Consider the following 20,730-nt stretch of genomic DNA (forward strand, 5'->3'; position numbering starts at 1 on the left):
ATGTCACAGGATGAGAAACACTTGACTTTTAAAACCTTGTAATGTTATTTTAATTGCTTCGGTTGTTAGAGGCGAAAGGGTTAAGGGTTTTCTATGTTGTTTATTGTGGTTTAGGGAATAAAAACCTGCCATACAGGCTTGTTAATGGTTTGTAGTTATATGCTATACGGGAAGAGGTTAGCAAGCTCTATGTAAAATTAAATGGATAACTGCCTCCACGTGAAAGTCAATATGATGTTGAGAAGCTGAATTCTCCTGAGGTGTGCTTGTTGTTGCTGAGTAAAGATCACGTTTAATGACAGGGTTGGCTTAATGACAGCCTTGGCGGTGTGTTGCTGACTTGACATTTCTTTGTGAACACCGAAAAAATATGTGTTGAAGAAAACATTATATGTCAGTGAGTGTCTTGTTCTTAAGTATATCTATATCCTTGAGTTTGTTTTAATATCATTGCAATGACATCATTATGGAACTTCTATTTTGAAATAATTTTGATGTTGATGTGTAATTTTCGATGTTTATGAATTGCATTTGACGTTCAATTTCGAGGTTTAATCGTATTAAACCATACAAGTGCAAGTGGGATCATTTTTTCTACTTATTTGGAGCTCTCACCGCCTATTGTTATAACACCCACGCTGTCGCTTGCCGTGTATTGGAAGCATCTAACAAATATGGCCGACATGTATCCGGTTTAATTCAAGTGTACCTAGGATGACTTCAGTATTGTTTCTTTGAACGGTTCCATTATTGATTCCCATTTCTTCCCCATGTTCATATATGGTGGTATCTCCCGCACCGGCAGAATAAGTTTCACTTGCTAATTTAGAAATTTATTTTTGGAATATACCATTCTGCAAAAATGAGTTGCCATCTGCCTAATGTTATAAGTGGTAGTCCACAAGGAAGTGTCACTGATCTTTCGTGTCCTTTACTCAGGCACTGAATCGTATCCCTTTCTTGTTCTAAGAGCCAATTCTTGATAAGGGATTGTACCAGTGTGTGGCATAACTGAGTGTGTCACGGGAACCTCACATTGCGGATCATTGCTCATGACATCAAACTCTGGTTTGCCCTGTCTCTATTAGATATAAGACTCTGTGGAGGATTTAGAAATGGGTTCCGTCCATCCATGTGCCTGCGTGAGTGTGTGTGCGTCCCGAAATCGTTTCCAGAGCATAACTCAAAAACCGTTTAATATTTCTCTACGAAACTTTGCACGTCTATCAGACTCATGCTGAACTGGTGCCTTTTGCTATTTAGGAATTTTAGAAATTTATATTTTTTTACATTTCCATGGCAACAAGTTGGACTTCTATAAGGGTGGTGTTCATTTCTGGAACGTAACTCAAAAAACGTTAAATACTTATAACAAATAAACTTAAATATTTCCTTGCCAAACATTGCATGTCTATATATAAAGCACATACTGAACTGGTGCCATTTGATATTAAGGAGTTTTGAAAATGTTTATGTTAGAATTTCCATTTCAGCCATTTTGACAAGGCTAAGAAAAATGTTGGGTCAGAAACCTGGTTTGGGACCATAACATGTTAAAATGGGCGGGGGATATAGATGACTTCGTCTACTATACGCTTGTTGTCTCTAAATTTGATCCCCAAAGCTTTTATTTCGTGATGAGTAAAGTGAATTTTGGAGAAACGTGAGATGTCTTTTGTCTCAAAGCTCAGATTGATTTTTGGTTCATTAGAACTGACTGGGTAGAGAATTCCAAGCCTTGGAGCCAGTGGGAGGAAATGGATTTTCTATCGACACAACCAGTGACGCCAAGTAAGATGGCTGGCTTCAAGTGATGTTTTTCTTAGAGATGAGACTTGTTTTTGTCTGAGATGGTTTTACGAAAAGGGGCGCTGTGTTGGTAAATGTTTGTAAATGATGATATATAAAAAACATGTTAAAAAATCGTCGATTTTCTGACATCAACTGGGTCATAGTTGCTCAAGGTTGTGGACTAGAATGACTCTCTATGGCCTTTGTGGTGCTGAATTACTGTTTAATGAGATAAGGGAGTGTGAATTTAGAATAAAATAATTACTTGAATTGAAATAATTATGCCCTGAGTCACTTAGTGTATAGACGTCAACGGTAATTCCAGTATGTCACAAACTCCATCAGCAATAGGTAATATAGGTAATATTTGTTTTTGCTGTAGATATATACATTCCCAGGAAGATATGGGTATGTTAAAAAATCTTCTGTTCACATATTGTTATGGTATGTGCAGTGAATTGAATGCAGATGAGTACATGCATTTAAATCTGTACATGTTTATCTCTGTCTCACATGCACATTGTATGTACTGTATTTCCTCTATAAGACGAGGGCCTTCAGTACACGTTGGCCTCAAAATGATGCCTGTTCGTATGCTCTGTCCGAAAAATAGAAGCTTGGCCTCAATTAGACGCTGGGTCTACAGCGTTAGAAATTGGCGCTAGTCCTGTAGCCCTTGACAAACTGACCAATAGTTAAGGTATCATAAGGACAAGTAGAAAGTTACCATTTTTAAGGGGTTTGCTATATGTTATCATTATAAGGACTAGTGTACGAGAACTGTTAGTTTCTACAGCTGGTCTATAGTTCAATTTTATGCTGTAATATGTTGGTGATTAACAATGACCGGTTCCTGAAAATGTACCCTTTGTATGACTGTAGAATTTGGGATTCGGTAAGGTGTGTTGCCACTGTGCCACATTAAACAGAATACATGCCAGGCCTCTAATACATGCTCGGTCAACCACTTTGAGAGAAATTTATAGACACTGGAGAAAATTGGTATATGGATACATGTTTGTTTATGTGTAAGTTGACCCATCCTTACCATAGTCTCCAGACTGTCGATTGTTCAGGGTTTAATGTGCAGCGGAAATAATATCCCGAAAAGTTTGCCAAGTGTACAAATTGACTCGAAAAGTTTGCCAAGTGTATTTAATTGAATAGACTACTGCCAGTGTAGCCAGTCGGACCTGTCTGCTGAGAGGTGAAGGCACTGCTTGATGTAGTCAGCATTCTTGAGAAATGAGAAGGCATCAATGTTTATCACTGGCTCCCCGACAAGTGGGACAACTCTATTCCGCACTTTGACAGAAGCTGGTAACACTGACTGGAACAACCAGATGAACTCGCTCCCAGGCTGTGGCTGCTCTGCCAAATCACCCTGTTTATGTGTTGGAGGTATCTTGGCACAGACTTGTAGAAAGGTGTTGAGAACTGATTGCTAATTTGCTAGTTGGCAGGATCAAAAACAGCCATTAGTTTTGTATATGGTGTTAGCCTAGAGAGGTATTTGGGGGTTTAGCTGTGCTGACAGTCGAGTGCTTTCTTTCACTGGTCTTTTGAGAGGAATTGGTATGAGAATTCCTGGTAGCATGGTGGCTTATATCTCTTACAAACCCATGACATACAGCTGTATGGAGTTAGATTAATCCCTGCCAGGAGGTATTATGTATGTGAAAATGGAATGTCACAGTGGATCATGGATATCAACTGAAAGGAGGACATTGACTTCTTTGACTACTGAGGCAGATAGTGTATTCATTAATATGATATGATACTGTACTGTTATCATTTATATAATACTGTAGTTTACATACTACAATTAGCCATCTGGTCCCTGCATTGAACTTTTGGACATCAATATTCCTCATGATATTGGTGACCATGGTTCACAAGGTTCAGAGTATTATTATTGTTTGTGGTCATCTCGTTTGGGTCAGTCTGATGCTCAGAGATATAAACAAACCTGTTACTTTTTTGCTGCACATAAACTGAGTGATCAAGACAATGTTATTCTTCAGACAAATATTTTTTCATGTTTTAGAACATGCCGGTGAGTGTGGAAACATTAAATGTGTTGTTTTCCTGATCGGTAAAATTTATTCAAAATTGTTGCCATATTTTAGGAGCAGAACACATTGCAAAGGGACATTACTCTATTGTTTCAGCTGTAAATGAGGATGGGTGGGTTGAAGTTAACAAGGATCAAAATGTGTTTCCACATTTGTTTGGCAGTAAAAGTAATGTCGGTCCAATAAAAAACATTGATATATTAACAAAAAGGCAAACAAAAAATAACCCCTTGCACATCAATACTACTCAAAAGAAGTTAAAGAATACCTGATTTTTTACATGAGTGGAGATAATCTTTCATTGCCATGAGAGATTAACTATAGTCATATGAAAAGTCGGGTGTTCCTTAATTTCTTTTGAGTAGTATAGATCAAGATGAATTAAACCTGCTGGCTTCCTTTAGTGTGTGGTTGCAGTGGATGATTCCTGCTGTCACAGAAGCCTCTAAGTAATTGAGTCTGAACCAGGCAAATCAGTGACTGAAAGCAGCAAACCCAGGAAAATTATTCTTTCACCAGTAATATTTTTGTAGGGATTTGAAAGGTTGAGGAAGTAGTCTAAAAATGAGCACTGTCAACGATAAAATTCTGATGTACACGTCAGTTGATATATGTTGTGATTATTTATATGGCTTATAGTAATTGTTGATCTCCACACTCATCTCTATTGTAAGTGTTGATGTCATTAACATACTTCTGGAGGTTTGATTGCAGCCATTATATCATTTTGACAGTCAGAGCAGAGACAAAAACACAGTCAACCTATAAAGAGTCACAAGGGAAATATCACCTATAACAGCTGGCTGACCGCTGAGTGACACTTCCTTGACCCTACTGTCCAGTGCAGAGACAGACCAAAACAAAGTGGGCATGGTCATTGTCCTTTTGAGGCGTGGTCATCCATAGACATTTATCGGAGTCTTTTCAATAACTGACTATTCATGACGTCATCAACACGCCTTGAATGCATAACATGGCTCAAGGGGTCACAGGGTCAATGGCCAAGGGCATGTGTTGACATTCAAGCCGTCTTATATTATTTAACGTGACAGATTACATTTCCTCGCATGTTTGAGGTACTAATTGCTACCTGGTTCGACTGGTATGTGGTCCGTGTTTCTCAAGCAAAATCCTCAAGGAAGCCATTATTGTGTTGATTGAGTGGTTGAAACTTTCGCTGAGTCAGGTAGCAGACTAATATATTGCATCAATAAATATACACACGAGTTCTTACTTACGACTTGGCTATACAGTTGTAGATTTATTGTTGGCTTAAACAATCATGTCCCATGACTTGCAAGGAGAGCCTGGAGTAGATGAAAAGCCAGCTGTATAGTGTTTCGTACAGACCCCATCTGCGACTTAGTCACTGGTCTGAAGCCTCAGTCTAGGAACATTCTGTTCAGTCTAGCAAGCTCAGTTAATAGTAGTCCAAATTATAACAGGAAAATCTAATGAAAATGATGTTAAGAGCCAGGCCTGTAGACTCAAAAGACTTTTGCACCGACTGCAGGCCCCAGAACAAGAATATTAAGGCATCTTGTATTAGTCCAGTGTTCAAAGTTAAAGTGTTCTGTCCAGTGTTCAAAGTTAAAGTGCTCTTGTCATAACCCTAAAGAGGAGAATTTAGATGTCCCCAGATTTAGATACTATATGAGCAAACATCAAGTACCCTGGGATCTTAATTTCTCACACTCCAAGTCTAAACTAGACTAGATTTCTTTCGTATCTGTTAATGAAGAAGGCTGTTTGGGCTTCTTTCTATAATATCATTTAATGTGATTGTTAGCCTATTGGCTACAGTACACACAATTTGTTGTGAATAACCCAGTGTTTGTAATTAAGGATGAATGTGCAGGACCGTTACGATACCCCAAGTATTTAAGATTGATGATGTAAGGTGGATGAAAATATTATAATATAAACACGGGTTGAACATCACGGACTACCTCATTTGCCCACAGGGGTGGTCAGGTAGCCTAGTGGTTAAAGCATTTGCTCGTCACACTGAAGACCCAGGTTCAATTCCCAACATGGGCTCAATGTGTGAAGCCCATTTCTTGTGTCCCCCCACCGTGATATTTCTGTAATATTGCTATAAGTGGCGTAAAACCCATCTTTTTTTTAGTTAACTATATATTGATCAGTTCAGTTTCCACCCTTGCCAAACTAGGCTGGTATTATGGAGTTACAATTTGGCTGGACTATCGAGTGTATGCTTAGTCCAATCAAAATCGCGAACCGAAATTGAAATGCGGTTCGTAAACTGTCGTGCAGATTTAGGTCGATTGCAGGATTTGCAAAGCATGTGCACCGCCAATTCGTTGTCAGCAGATATTTTCCAAATCTTTTCATGTGCTCACGTGATTTGATGCATTTTGTGACATAAGACCCGTTTTATCACATTATAGATATTGATTACCGATCAGACCATCCTGACTCGGCGCCACCATTTTGTGTAAGGCAAACGCAAGCGATACGAGAGGTGGAATCAGATTGGTCCATAGGAGAGGCTTAGAAGGGACATCACTTGTAATAGCCACTGGTGGCGCTACGATCGAGCCTAGTAATTCCAGCCTAGTTCGGCAAGGGTGGAAACTGGACTTTTAAAGTCAGTTAACTCTCTTGCCTCGGTAAGATGCGTAAAACCATACTCACTCACTCACTCATTTGCCCACATTTAAATGTGTTTAAAGGTAGGCTGATCTTTAATCTCTGAAATGAAAATATGCTTGAGAGTTTGATTTGTTAAATTGTATCGTAATAATTTTTAGAAAGAAGGGCTATCGATACAGATAGTAAACTAAATATCGCTCAATTGTCAATAAGTATCACAGAAGTGACTTTTGAGTAATTATTAAAAAAGTAAAAAAGAAATCAACATGTTACATGCCACTTTTTTTTTAAACAGGGTTTTCACATGCTATATGAGAATAGGGACTTCTGAACTGAGCAGATGTGAGAAATATGTTTAACTGATATTGTGCGTTGTCTGATTGGCTCTATCTTGTGTTTTGGATGGGATTATAGTTCAGCAAGGAATACACCATTGCTGTCAGATCCTGAACTGTGATGGGTATCCCAGTAATGTGTCTAAACTAAACCTGTTCAGTATAACTCATTTTCAGCAGCTACTATGAAAATGACTGTATATATGTCCTCAACTGACACTGATAATTGAAGAGAAGTGTTACTTGTATGTTAAGGTAAACTATGGGTGACAATCTATATTCAAAATTTCAGATGCTTCAATAAATCTTACTTTACTTTAGGCGTGCAGTGTGACTCAATACTTAGATAAATAGGCTAGGTGGTGAGACATCATTCACTTAAAATGCCTTAGGATGTTAGTCCCTGTGGCAGTTTAAGATCACTCTATGACAGCTGCTTGTCATGGACTAGCTATGTATCTGACAAACCGACCCATCTGTTCGGCTGAATTTATTACACAGTGGCAATTAAATTTGTTACTCTATGCTTTGAATAAAGATAACAATGATAAAAAAGATCGCTGATTAGGTCTGTCATCCGACAGATTGCAATTATTGACTTTAGTGATGGTGATTATGATGATGTTTGTTCGTTGTTTAATGTCGCACTCAGCAGTATTCAAGTTATATGACAGTGCTCTGTAAATAATCAAGTCTGGACAAGACGATCCAGTGATTGACATCATGAGCATCAATCTATGCCATATGGATACGATGGCATGCATCAACCTTATCAGCGAGTGTTACCCCCCGATCCTGTTAAGGACAGGCATGGGTTGCTGATTACCAATTCGAACCCAGATTCTTCACAGGACGGTTATGATTATGATCAACATGAGTCATATGTTGTGATTGATTGGTTCTGTGTATTTTATGGAAGATTCAGATTCATGGTCAGAACCCAATTGTTTGTTGACATTCTGACAATATGGCATCGATTATTCACTGGTAGGTCCACTCGCGTTGCAGATTTTTTTAATGTCGTTGTGTACGCACTCTGGTTAACACACCAAATTTTGTGAAAAGGAATCCTTCAATGTTTTTGTCATAACCTTAATGTTATAAGTTAAGGATTTTGGACCCTTCGATTCAAGTACCATTGGAGACGACCGCAAGAAGAACCTTAAACACTCTGATGCACTGACCAGACAGCAGTTAACTATATTTCAAACAAATGAATTAACTTGGTCTCGTCGCTATATGGCTGGAAAAATGCTGATGCGACGTTAAAATTTTAACTCACTCACTCACTCATACATATGATAATGCTGGCTATAACATCATGTTGTTACGTTCACACTGATGTATACCATGATATACACCATGTTGCACTCCATGTTACACATAATGCTATACAAATGTTAAACATGTTACACACTATGTTACACACTGATATACACTTTGTTGAACATGTCATACATCATGTTACACACCATGTTACACACTATGATGTGCACATTTAACATGTCATGCATCATGTTACACACCACATTATGCACACTACAGTGCAGGGCAGCCCATCCTTGCTGACCTGATGATGATGATGATAAATTCAGGACAAACACCATTGAGCTACATCCTTACAAACCTACAAGAAACAGACCACTATTCCCCGGGCTTATTCCAACCATTCCTATCTATCAGTGTACCGTATGCATGGTGTGTGATACATGGAAAGTCTGTTATGCATCAACAAGTGGCTGAGCTATATTGGATTATTCTCCATCACCGCACCATGGCCTCCCTCAACTGATGTGCTCTGTTGTCCATATGTATGCATTACGCTGCATTACGCTACAGTGTTTCTCCATCAATATCGAAGCAATATCAAATGATTCACCCATCTGTCCGCCTCTGTCAGCTTTGTCTGTGCTTGCATAAATATTTCATAATAATGGATCTGGTTTGTGTTTTGGTGGCTGTTGGCTATTCCATCTTTGGGTTGATAGTGCTATGTAGATTGTCCAAGGTATATGCACTGCCGGTTTGAAATTAAGGATTAGAGTTGAGGGTGTTTGTCATAACCCTAATGTTGAAAATTCATGATTTAGACATATGTAGATTAAAGAACTAAAGCAAATAACCTCACAGACCCCAAGACCACTCTAACACTGCACAATAATACTTTGTACCATGGTAGGGATATCTAGCCAAAGGGTCATATATCAATACAAAATGATTCTTGTAAGTAAGTAAGATGTGTCATGTAACTGATAATGATTTTTTAAACATAAGATCTGAAGGATAAGTCTTGAAAAATCTAGTCCGTTAAGAAATTCATTTGGTCTTGTGAACTGAGCTGATAATTAGTCCCTATATTTTCACTACAATCTGCTGTCCTGTGAAGATTCCAGGTTAGAATTGGTCTTCTGCAACCCATGCTTGTCATATGATGCACCTAACAGGATCAGATGGTCAGACTCACTGATTTGGTTGATGCATGTCTACTGAAAATGTTGCCACAAGCTTGTTAGGGGCTGGGAGATGCTGATTGGCACAGATTGTAAAGGTTATGTTAAAACTAACTTGCTGACCACTGTAGAAGACCCTTCATGTATTTTGTTTTTCCAGTCAAGATTTCCTTGGGGATTCTAGGAAGAATGGACCCCCTGTACGCCACGCTTGTCATTAGCACTACTGAGGATTGGGTGGTTCAGTCCTGTGATTTGTCTGGTTGTGTGTTATATATGTCGATGGCATGGATCCTTGATCATGCTTTTAGTAACTGTTTTGTCCTGTCCAGATTTTGATTTTGTGGATTAGAGTCGAACAGCGTCCACTGACTTACCCAAATCAAGAAATCTTTCAGGGTCATAGTTATGAATTATCTTGAATAGGATGCAAGGAGAAATAATAGGAATTTAGAGAGCATGTGTGTCAGGGACAATGATTGACCAGTCAGAGGGTGTGCCTTTGTTTTCAGTCCTGTGTATTTTGAGTAGATTTGACATTTTACCAGGTGACACAAGCCTTCTATGCAGGAGTGCCTTTATTGTAATATGTTGATTCTCATAAAAAGTTGCTGATGTGGCATTTTTAGTAATCGCTCACGCTGAAATATTGATTGCTGGGATGATAATGGATTTTTTCTGGCCTCTTGTCATGTTGGTTGGTAAAGCACATGCAACAGAAGACACAACCTGTTGTGCATGTTCTTGTGGAATACTGCCATCAGTGTGCCTGAAAAAGCGGATGGACTTCAGGTTTGTTTTGAATAAAATTTGAGGTTGGAGTTTGAAGTACATTTTATTATTATTAGGATCCTTTTTACTCTGACGATCCCAAGATAGGATTTCTGGCAGGATTTGAATCCCTGTGGTGTGCCAGAATCCTATGATAGTTGGTTCGAATCTCAGATTCTTTTTTAGGTTTGTTCGCACCTACCCCAAAGTAGTGAATGTCTAACACCTGCATCACTTCAGAATTTCCTCCCACATAAAGATGACATGCTGTTCAAAGTCCCGTTACACTGTATTCACTCACTCTACAAGAAAGATGGGGTTTTATGAACCTACATTTGTTTGAAAACAGTGTCTGTTTTGTTTGATTTTTGTTTACTTTTTGGGGGCAAATATGTAACTTACAGTAAGGCAGGCTCATCAAGTGAATCATGATCCTTTTCGTCAGATAAGGTCAGTGCAATCATTATCAGATAAGGTCAATGCCAAGAAGTCATAGTGCTGTTTCTTCCCATGCCTTTCAATGTGTTAAAGGGAGACTATGTTTGATAAGATTTACAGTCCCAGCCAGTTTGAACCAGGATGTTCAACATCCACTTGACCATCTCCGTAGTCTAGTGGATAGAGCATCTGTCCAGCGAATGAAAGGTCCGTGGTTCGATTCCCTGGTCCAATCATACCAAAAGGACATTTATAAATGGTATTTGTTGTTACACTGCCTGGAGTTTTGGCCTTAAGGTGATGGAACAAGGACTGGTCGGCAGTCACTACAATGTGTCTGAGTGGGGTATCAATGTTAACACACACACACACAAACACACACACACACATGTCCATGCACATCGGTAGATACATGCAGCAACCTTGAACGCAATGTTGAACCCAATTTCAACCCCCCTCCAACCCCACACGTATGTCTCCTTACTCAAAGAGTATTTTATAAATCATCCAAACAGCTGATACTTTCCCTTTTTGCCTGTTGTCACTATCTCAGTTTTACACCAAAGATTTATTTCAACAGCAAGGTCTGATTTGAAAATGGTGAACAGGGGGCAGATCAAGCATCCCCCTTTGACATATCCTGACAACAAAGCAATTCTCACCTGGCTGATAGTGGTTGTAGCTTGTCAGTAGTAAAATGTATTTATAAGAATGTTTGACATTTGTTTATGTCAAGCCTTGGCTGATTGTCACCTAATCAATGCCTTAATATGTTTCCCTACAGATAAAAACATGCTTGATTAATATGAAGCAGGGTGAATTGTTATCAATATGTTTTAACTATATCCTTTTGCTCCAGGTTCATAAATCTTTTAACATTGTTGCTTTCGTTTCTTAATTCATAATACTTTTAACGCTTACAGGGTTTTGTAATGTCTTTCACAATATTGAGAATCTCAGTTGATTATTGAATTGCAATGTGTGGTAATTTTCATACAGAGAAAACGGGAGAATGTGAAAGCACTTTTGAGCCACAGTGAATTGTCAGTAGATTTTAGTCCGAATATATCATATGATACTCCTCAGGGAGCTGTGAAGGTAATTTGAGTGCACACTAATCCATGGACTGAGAGAATAATCTTTTAGTGTGGTGAGAAATTATTCATTATTATTATTTTGGATTTTGCTATTTTACTTTTTATCATTAACCAAGCTAATTACAAAAACGTCCATTGCCTTGAATCAGGCCTCAGACAAAGTGGCTATGGTCACTGTTCAACTGTGCAAGTAGCTCCAGACTGTTTGATCAGCGTGTGTGTCAGAGAATATTGTCTTCTGCTGCAGTGTGCAATAATCAAGCTGTATATTACAACCTGTCATTTGATTTCAGAGTGCCAAGGAGGTGGCCTTGTTTTATTGTCAATGGCAGAATTGAATGAAGTGTTTTAGGGTTTTATGGAGTCAGTGTGTATTGTAAAACAACTGGCCTGAAGTTATGTCTGCATGCATGTTTTTTTTTTAGGGGGAACACACTATGTGATTGAAGGAAGTATTTTGAAGTACCGTAAGATGTTTGAGTTGGTCATAAGAAATACAAAAGGATGTTTTGATGGATGTCTATGAATCCTACCCAAAGATTCCCAACCAGATGTTAAGCCTTATCATGGGATGTTATTGTGTTTTATATGAGAGAGATCAACAACTTGGCTCACTGATGGCAAAGTGACCTCTGTTCTGCCTACTGTGTGAAGCACCTGGACAACCACACATTCCTCGCAGTGCTCCCAGCAGGGGGCGGAGGATGGAAGTGCAGTTACTTATTCATACGTGAATGAATGATTCAGTGCACTGAGGTCAAAGGTGATGAGGTGATGCCTGTATGGGATGATGACGTAAGGCTGTCAAGCTGAAAGTAATGTTACCTTCATGAAAAAAGAGGAGTATCAATCAATTATTTTTCCTCCACCCAATTAGTACTTGATTTAGGGGTATAGTTTCAGCAGTCATGATCTGTGAGTTTATGCACATCAGTTTTAGTCAGTCGTGTGGACCTTGTGTGACTCTGGATATGTAAGTTATTGGTCATGTATTTCAAAATTGTCAGCAATTTGAAATGGATTTTCATTGTATTGTATATTTATTCCAGTTCATGCAAAAAACCTGAGATTTTGTACCAGAAAATGTTTTTGAAGCAAAAGCATTTTCAAACGAATTGTTTTTCAATTATGTAAAACGGATTGGCATTTTGATGGCTCAAATACATTCGGTATCGAGATCAACTTTTCAGAAATCTTCTCATAGTTAATGCCAGAAATAAATATTTTTCAAACCTTGAATTTGTAAGTCATTACATTATAGAGGTTTGGAACCTTTGTGTTCTCAAATGCTTTCCCCAGAAATCTGTATCTCCAAATCTCTGAAGTTACAGTAAAAGTAGTTATAATTCTCTTCTGTGTGTTTTTATTAAATAAAAAAATGGTTTCAACATTCAAGTCTCATGCCAAATTGTTTCTCAGAGATTTTAGAATGCTATTCGACCTTGTGTGACCTTCTCAGAAACTGTTTTGGATAAATCCCTCAATTTCAAGTTCCCATGGTTGATGGTCTGGCCTGCGAATGTTCTCATTTGGCTCTCATCCTCATCTGCACCGAGGCCTGTATTGATTTGAGTTGTCAACGATTTTCATGGTTTCTTGTGTTGCTGCTTCTTGGGGAAGGTTGAACTGCCTCTGTGGGCTTGTGGGAAGAGTGTCTGCCTGGAGAGTGGAGGGTTGGTGTTTCATTCACCAGCCTCGTCACACCAAAAGAGGTTCAAAGATGGTACTTGTTGTTTTCTGTTTGGCACATGGCATTAAGATATAATAAAGAATAGTCGTTTCAGAGTCTGTATACTGTGTCTGAATGAGGTATCTATGTTAAACTGTGTCATGATATATAAGAAACTGTAGAAACTGGATAACAACTGGTTTATTGCATATTGTGACGTTTTAATGTAGATTCCTATAAAGTCATTTGGCTTGTTGTTTTCTGTTTGGCACATGGCATTAAGATATAATAAAGAATAGTCGTTTCAGAGTCTGTATACTGTGTCTGAATGAGGTATCTATGTTAAACTGTGTCATGATATATAAGAAACTGTAGAAACTGGATAACAACTGGTTTATTGCATATTGTGACGTTTTAATGTAGATTCCTATAAAGTCATTTGGCTTTGTCAGAATTTTTTATCCGTAAAGTTTCGGTTTCTTATTTACTCACCAACTTCTAGAATGCTAATCAACAGTGCATCATAGTATCTCAGTGGGCTAGCACTATAAAACCAGCATTAGTCTGGACGAGTACAAGCCGCTACTGACGTCCACACATCACCATAACACAAATGTTCATGCAAGTTACAATATAAGTGTAATAATCTTGAATACCACCCTAAACCCCAATTTACCTTGCCTCACCCTTGGGGAGGCGTTGGTATTGCCATCAAACTCCAGTGTTCCCAAGGAGCCATTAGGTCAGGTGCCATCAGCTCAGATGGTGGAGAATGAGTCCCAGCATATCTTCAGTTTGCTTGTCACAGTAGTAATTTAAAAACATATCTTGACAGGTGTTTCTTTGTAGGTGAAGGATGTTCAGATTATGTGTAATCCATTGCTTGTCACACATGTATTTTTGTATGCAAGACTTAATAACAGAGTCGGCAACACTTGCGTCAGACAGAAAACAACGACTACTGCTGTTGACACAGTTTCTTGTCACGAAATTTTGTTGAAAAATACATGTTGCAGGGCAAGTCATTGGTGAAACTGATTGAAGGGTTCAGGGCAAGTCACTGGTGAAACTGATTGAAGGGTTCAGGGCAAGTCACTGGTGAAACTGATTGAAGGGTTCAGGGCAAATCACTGGTGAAACTGATTGAAGGATTCAGGGCAAATCACTGGTGAAACTGATTGAAGGGTTCAGGGCAAATCACTGGTGAAACTGATTGAAGGGTTCAGGGCAAGTCACTGGTGAAACTGATTGAAGGGTTCAGGGCAAGTCACTGGTGAAACTGATTGAAGGGTTGACTGTTGAAACCAGAGAGCAACAAAGTACTGTTTATAGTTAGATTCGGCAGTGTTTGTAAATAGCCCCAACCTGTCATTTGACATCATTTTCAGTAGATTTTAGTGTTGATGTCACACTGTATCAACACAATCGGACAGGTTATCTTGACTTGAAGTTATATGTATTCATGAAAATCGGACCACACAGCTGTGTTTATGTTTACTTCCTGTGAGGATTTCCTGCATTTGTGGGTCATATTGAGGGTGCCTGCAGCATTTTGAGTGTGGGTCTTGGTGAGATAACATGTGTGTGTATGTTTGTTTAGTGGTGAAGCTGCTCAAGCGAAGTACCCAATTCCGCAGACAATTGTCTTGACATACAGCTGTCGCGACAGCCGTAACTTAGGTTGTGTTATTAGGTAGTAAAAGCACCGTGCAGCATTAGAAAGCTATTAATTGTTTACCTGTCTGCAAAATTGATCTGGCATATTCCTTCTTGGTTGGTAAAAATGGTAGTCCACAAGGAAATGTCACTTGTTGATTCTAAATTTTCCATTTGGGCACTTCAGTTCATTCGTATCCTGAGTCTGAATAAATTCAATATGAGTGAGTTAGTGAGTGAGTCGGGTTTAATGCCGCTTTTAACAGTATTCCAGTTATATCACGGCATATCAGCTTAATGTGGGAGGAAAGCCCGAAGTGATGTAGGTCTCAGACATTTACCACTTCGGTGAAACCCACGAGCACTGGTATGGTGCTGACAAAGCTAGAAACATAGTCGGGGCGAACCGGGATTCGAACCCACAATCATAGGTCTCCGGCGTGCCCAAGGTATGCAACTCTGCACAGCAAATCGCGGCGCCTCAGACGATTGGGCCACCCGTGCCCCCAAATTCAATATGAGAATATGATTGAGTGTTTAGTTGGGTTGATGTTTGTTTGTTGTTTAATGCCACACTCAGCAATATTCCAGCAATTCAGATACGATGATATGCATCATCCAAGTCAGCAAGCCTGACCGCTCAATACCGGTTAGTCGCCTCTTCCGGCAAGCATGGGTTGCTGACGACCAGGTCTAATCTTGATCTTCACGGGTTTGATGTTTGTAAATTATTATGGGATCAAAGTGTTGTTGAAATGAAGTTTGTGATTATTGTTTTCCAGACTGCTGTCTGCTGATGATCTACAGGAGTACTACAACATTGACGATGTGCAGTGTCGCAAGTTGCTGATGAGAGCCGTGGAGAGAGCCAGAGAGGAGGAAGAAAGTGATGAGGTAAGGGAGATAACTCTCAGTACACAGTCAAGTTGTGAACACAAAGTTACATTACTCTGTGTTTTATTCTTATAATTTTACTCAAGGCATTTGAATTTCAAATATTTATCATTGTATGGCATTTTATAAAGCAACTACGGGGCTCAATTTAGGAAATGCAAACCGAAAACATCATAAATTTGAAAACTTAGTTCTATAGGCTTGGGGGTTGACACAAGTGGTTTGCCAGCTCCAAATTTAAGCTGGTTACATTTGAAGACTGTTGTGAAACCCCACATACTCACTGTTAACTGTTGCTTCATTGCTCATCAGATATGGCTGAAATATTGCCGATGTGACTCACTCACTCATTGCTCATCAGCTGTAAAACCATGGCAATATCTACAGAATAAGAATAAACAAAATCAAGAAAAACCTGTTTCCTTTGATCCAATGTAGAAAATATATTGATTCATTTCAAAATATGAGAAAAGGGTACATTCATCCTTTGTGTCCAGTTATGATGCCACCATATCGCATGATGTGGAATATTATCCTACAGGACATTGCCTTGGAAAATAGGTGGGCATTATGTATGAGTTTCAATTATTTATGTCCTCTCATGATTTATTTATAATGTAGTATCATATCGTTGAAGGAAATTGTATATATTTCCAAGACATTCCTGTGTGTCTACATCATGTGACATGGATTTAAGTAGCACCTGAGGGATGAGGACTTCGCATGTCAGGTTCTGGACAAAGACCTTCTGAAGCTATGCATATTTAATCAGCCAGTCTTCAGTGTATATTTGTCTTACCAGGCTGGATAAGCCCTAGGATACTTGCGTTTTGACTCTGACACAGACGTCTTCTGATTCACATTTCTGATCTTGCTGTTGATCATTAACCTGCTAGGGGGGCACGAGTGGCCCAGTCGTCTAAGGCGCCGCAATTCGCTGTGCAGAGTTGCATCCCTTGGGCATGCCAGAAACCTATGATTGTGGGTTCGAATCCCGGTTCGCCCTGATTATGTTTCTAGGTTTGTCAGCACCATACCCGTGCTCGTGGGTTTCACCGAAGTGGTAAACGTCTGAGACCTGCATCACTTCGGGCTTTCCTCCCACATTAAGCTGACACGCCGTGATATGACTGGAATACTGTTAAAAGCGGCGTTAAAACCAACTCACTCACTCACTCACTCACTCACTCACTCACTCACTCACTCACTCACTCACTCACTCATTAACCTGCTAAAGAACCTGAAACCTTGGAAGTATGATGTTCCAGTGATAATTCGGACATTTTGTTGGTTCATTCAGTATCTGTTCGCTGCTGTCTGCTTGCTTGAATCAGTGGCTGCACATGCTGAAATGTAATAAAAGCTGAAATATGCACAGACCATCTACTGATAAGAATTGTGCAGTCATACTGTGATTACATTATCATGTTATTAGGAAATTTAGGCAATAGAGAGATAGTTTTGACAGATGACATTGACCAGGCTGTAGATCATGTTCACTTGTTTGGACTAGAAACCTGGTCTGCATTCTAACTCTAATTGTGTATACTCTAATTTCAAACGAATATGTGATAAAACACACACAAGGAAAACCTGACATTTGTGAGGCTTAATTAGATGATTTGTGAAAGTAATTGTGCCGTGGTTGTTGAGTGGATATGAGTTCTTGAAACTGAATACACATCTGAAGCAGATATTGATTACACAGGCCAGGAGAGATGGTGTATGATCGATCAAAGGGGAATAACCCTGGATACTAGACATGTTCAAGAGTTGTGATTTTACGAGTGTTTTATGTTACTTGTTGAATGTTGTGTTACAAATAAGTTGTGTTATACCGGATAATTTGGTGACATACACCTTTGTTAAAATGCCAAGTATAATTAAAGGGTTAAGGTATGTAAAGGAGAGGGGTATGTGAATGATGTGGGGCATGTTAATGGGGAGGGTCATATCAAAGGGCAGGACTATGGTTAAAGGGGAGGGTTGTGATTAGAGGGGAGGGGCTTGTAATAGGGGAGGGATATGGTTCAGGGGGTATGTTAAAGTGGAGGGGTGTGGTTAGATGGGAGGGGCATGTTAAAGATGAGGGGCATGTTAAAGGGCAGAGGCATGTTTAAGGCGTAGGGGTATGTTAAGAGGGAGGGGCATGGTATGGTTGAAGGGGAGGGGATATGGTTGAATTGGAGAGGTCAAGTTCGAGGGGCAAGGCATGGATGGAGGATATGGGTATGGTTGAAGGGGAGGGGATATGGTTGAATTGGAGAGGTCAAGTTAGAAGGGCAAGGTATGGTTGAAGGGGCAAGGCATGGATGGAGGAGATGGGTATGGTTGAAGAGGAAGAGTAGGGTTGGAGGAGCAAGGTATGATTGAAGGGGAGTGTTCAAGTTTGAGGGGCAAGGTATGGTTGAATTGGAGAGGTCAAGTTGTAGGGGCAAGGGATGGTTGAAGGGGCAAGGAATGGTTGAAGGGGCAAGGAATGGTTGAAGGGGCAAGGGATGGTTTAAGGTGCAGTGGAAGAGGCAGCTGAAGGCCTTGTACCTGGCAGGGAGGAAACAACTTGTACATCCTTGCCATGTGTGCAGTAATGGCTGACATTTCAACAGCGGATGACCTTATTAATAAAGAAGCAAAGAATGCTGACTGGAGTACAGGGCGTCCATCATACCGAGCTGTGTCTAACATTGTCCTGTGGGTGGGGGCTCCACACTCTCAGACACATTCTGTGGGTGGGGTCAATGCAGGTGTAGAAGTGAGGCACATGATGCCCCTCCTGCATCTGCTCTCCAACCACATGGACTACACATGTGCTCACCCTGGCTGAGAATGGTTGTGGATGTACTGTCTGGAGCCTCAGCATGGTGGGGTACGTCTGACTGGAGGGTGTGGGGGACGGGTCAGTTGTTGGGGAGCTTACCTTACCCGTTTATGTAATCAAACTTATATGCATTCAGAGTTACCCAGTGTTATGCACCCCCACGAAGATCTTGGTTAGAATAGGTCTTCAGCAACCCATGCTTGTTGTAATAGGTGACTAATGGGATCGAGTGGTCAGGTTCGCTGACTTGGTTGATGCATGTCATTGTATCCCAGTGGCGTGGATCAGTGTTCATGATGTCGATCACTAGATTGTCTGGTCCAGACTTCATTATTTACAGACTGCCGTCATATAGTTCGAATATTTCTGTGCGGCGTTAAACAACAAACAAAATGACTGGTTGGAACTTGTGATTGTAGTATTGAATTTGAAGGTTAAGGATATGTTTTGTTGATGTATAAATACAGAGCTCCAGATAACTTTTTGTGCAATTGAGTTTTTACTCTGGGGTTTCTGTTTTAATTGGGTTATTAGATTTTTCAATGGGTAACCAAAATGTTTTCACTCATCTATTCAGCACTATATTGGGGTTTTCCCAAAATTAGTGAACATTTTAAGATTTAAAAAAAAATGAAATAATGTTTTTGATGTATATAACTGTTCTAAATATATAGGCTTGACTTGGAAAGTAAATTAGTTTGTAATGGTGTTTCGGAAATTAGCTCCTTTGTATGCATGCTGAAAAGACTTCAATGGGTTTTTACACGAGCTGTTTTTATACATTTGAGATTTTCATTTAATGTATGCTTTTCTGTATGCAAGTCAATTTAAAGTAATTGCGTTTTGAATATTTTGGGGGGTTATTTTACGCAAATTCGCTTCATATCTGTAGCTCAGTAAATATGTAAATGAGTAGAGTTGATAAGTCTGGCAGAAAATAACCATGATGATACAATAGAGCTCTTTCAGGGATGCATTATGACAAATATTGCCTACCTGTATCAAGATTGATAAATGCTTTGTTCTCCAATAACAGTAACTCACTTCTGCAATATAGACGTACCCAGTATGTGAATAATTATCTATCTGTAGATGATTCTATTGATGGCAGTCAGAAATTGTAAGAATGGAAGCATAAGTTTTTGGGAACTTTTGACCAGACCATGTCTGGTGTCCTCTGCCATGATATTGCTGGAATATTGCTGGAATATTGCTGAAATATTGCTGACATACCCACTCAATCACTTTTGACCTGAAAACGAAATGTTTGTCGTTTGTTACTTTCAATGTATTAGCATGGAACAGATGTAAAGATGAGGTACATCCAGCCCAGCAATAGAATCCATATAGTGTTATTAGACCTGTGCAGCTGTCACTCTTGTTATAAAGCTTTCCTGATCAGCCTGTAACAGTAGCATTGCTTCTGCCAGGACAATGAATTAGGATCTCCATAACACTCGTACAGCATAGAGATATCATATAATGACTCGTCAATAATTCTCTTGTTAAATTGATGCGTGTTCTGATCCCATTGGTTTTTAGAGCAATGAAAATATCTTATTACTGTAGTCAGGCAGTGGAGATTTCTGATTTCTTAATGTCTGTTTGACTTTTATCAGATTATTTATTTATTTTTATTTTTTTTGTACCATTATGAATTATGTATCTTTGATTACCGTTTATATTGTTGTGTGAGGTCTTTTATATATTTGGGTGGTCGGGTAGCCTAGTGGTTAAAGCGTTCACTCGTCACGCTTAAGACCTGGGCTCGATTCCCGACATGGGTACAATGTGTGAAGCCCATTTCTAGTCTTCCCCGCCGTGATATTGCTGGAATATTGCTAAAAACGGCGTAAAACCATACTCACTCACTCTTTTGAATATTATTGCTGTTGTCTTTATTATAGTGTCAGATTACTATCAGAAATTCTCATGAATTTGTTTTCGTTTGTTGGTTAGTGTTACTCGAAAACACCATGTACATTGTCATGACTTTCAGCTCCTGTTTGTGACTGCTAGCTCAAATTCACTTCCAAAGAATTCAAATTTAGTTCAGGTGTGTGAATATTATAGGGTCCATGTAATAGCATCATGTAGCCTTCTCTGCTCTATTTGAAGGA

The 20,730-nt window shown here is 39.4% G+C and overlaps 1 protein-coding gene across 4 annotated transcripts in view; it reads left to right on the forward strand.

The window, feature by feature from the left end:
* Window positions 1-20,730, forward strand: part of LOC139478597 (microtubule-associated serine/threonine-protein kinase 3-like) — a 199,131-nt gene that overhangs the window by 37,874 nt on the left and 140,527 nt on the right. For all 4 annotated transcript variants that reach the window (XM_071261144.1, XM_071261146.1, XM_071261145.1 and 1 more), the window contains exon 2: window positions 15,681-15,792. In XM_071261144.1, the coding sequence (XP_071117245.1) occupies window positions 15,681-15,792 (112 nt within the window). The remainder of the gene's footprint in view (window positions 1-15,680; window positions 15,793-20,730) is intronic.

This window comes from Haliotis cracherodii, unplaced genomic scaffold (genome assembly GCF_022045235.1).
Source record: "Haliotis cracherodii isolate W230 unplaced genomic scaffold, xgHalCrac1.p SCAF_4, whole genome shotgun sequence".
NCBI lineage: Eukaryota > Metazoa > Mollusca > Gastropoda > Lepetellida > Haliotidae > Haliotis > Haliotis cracherodii.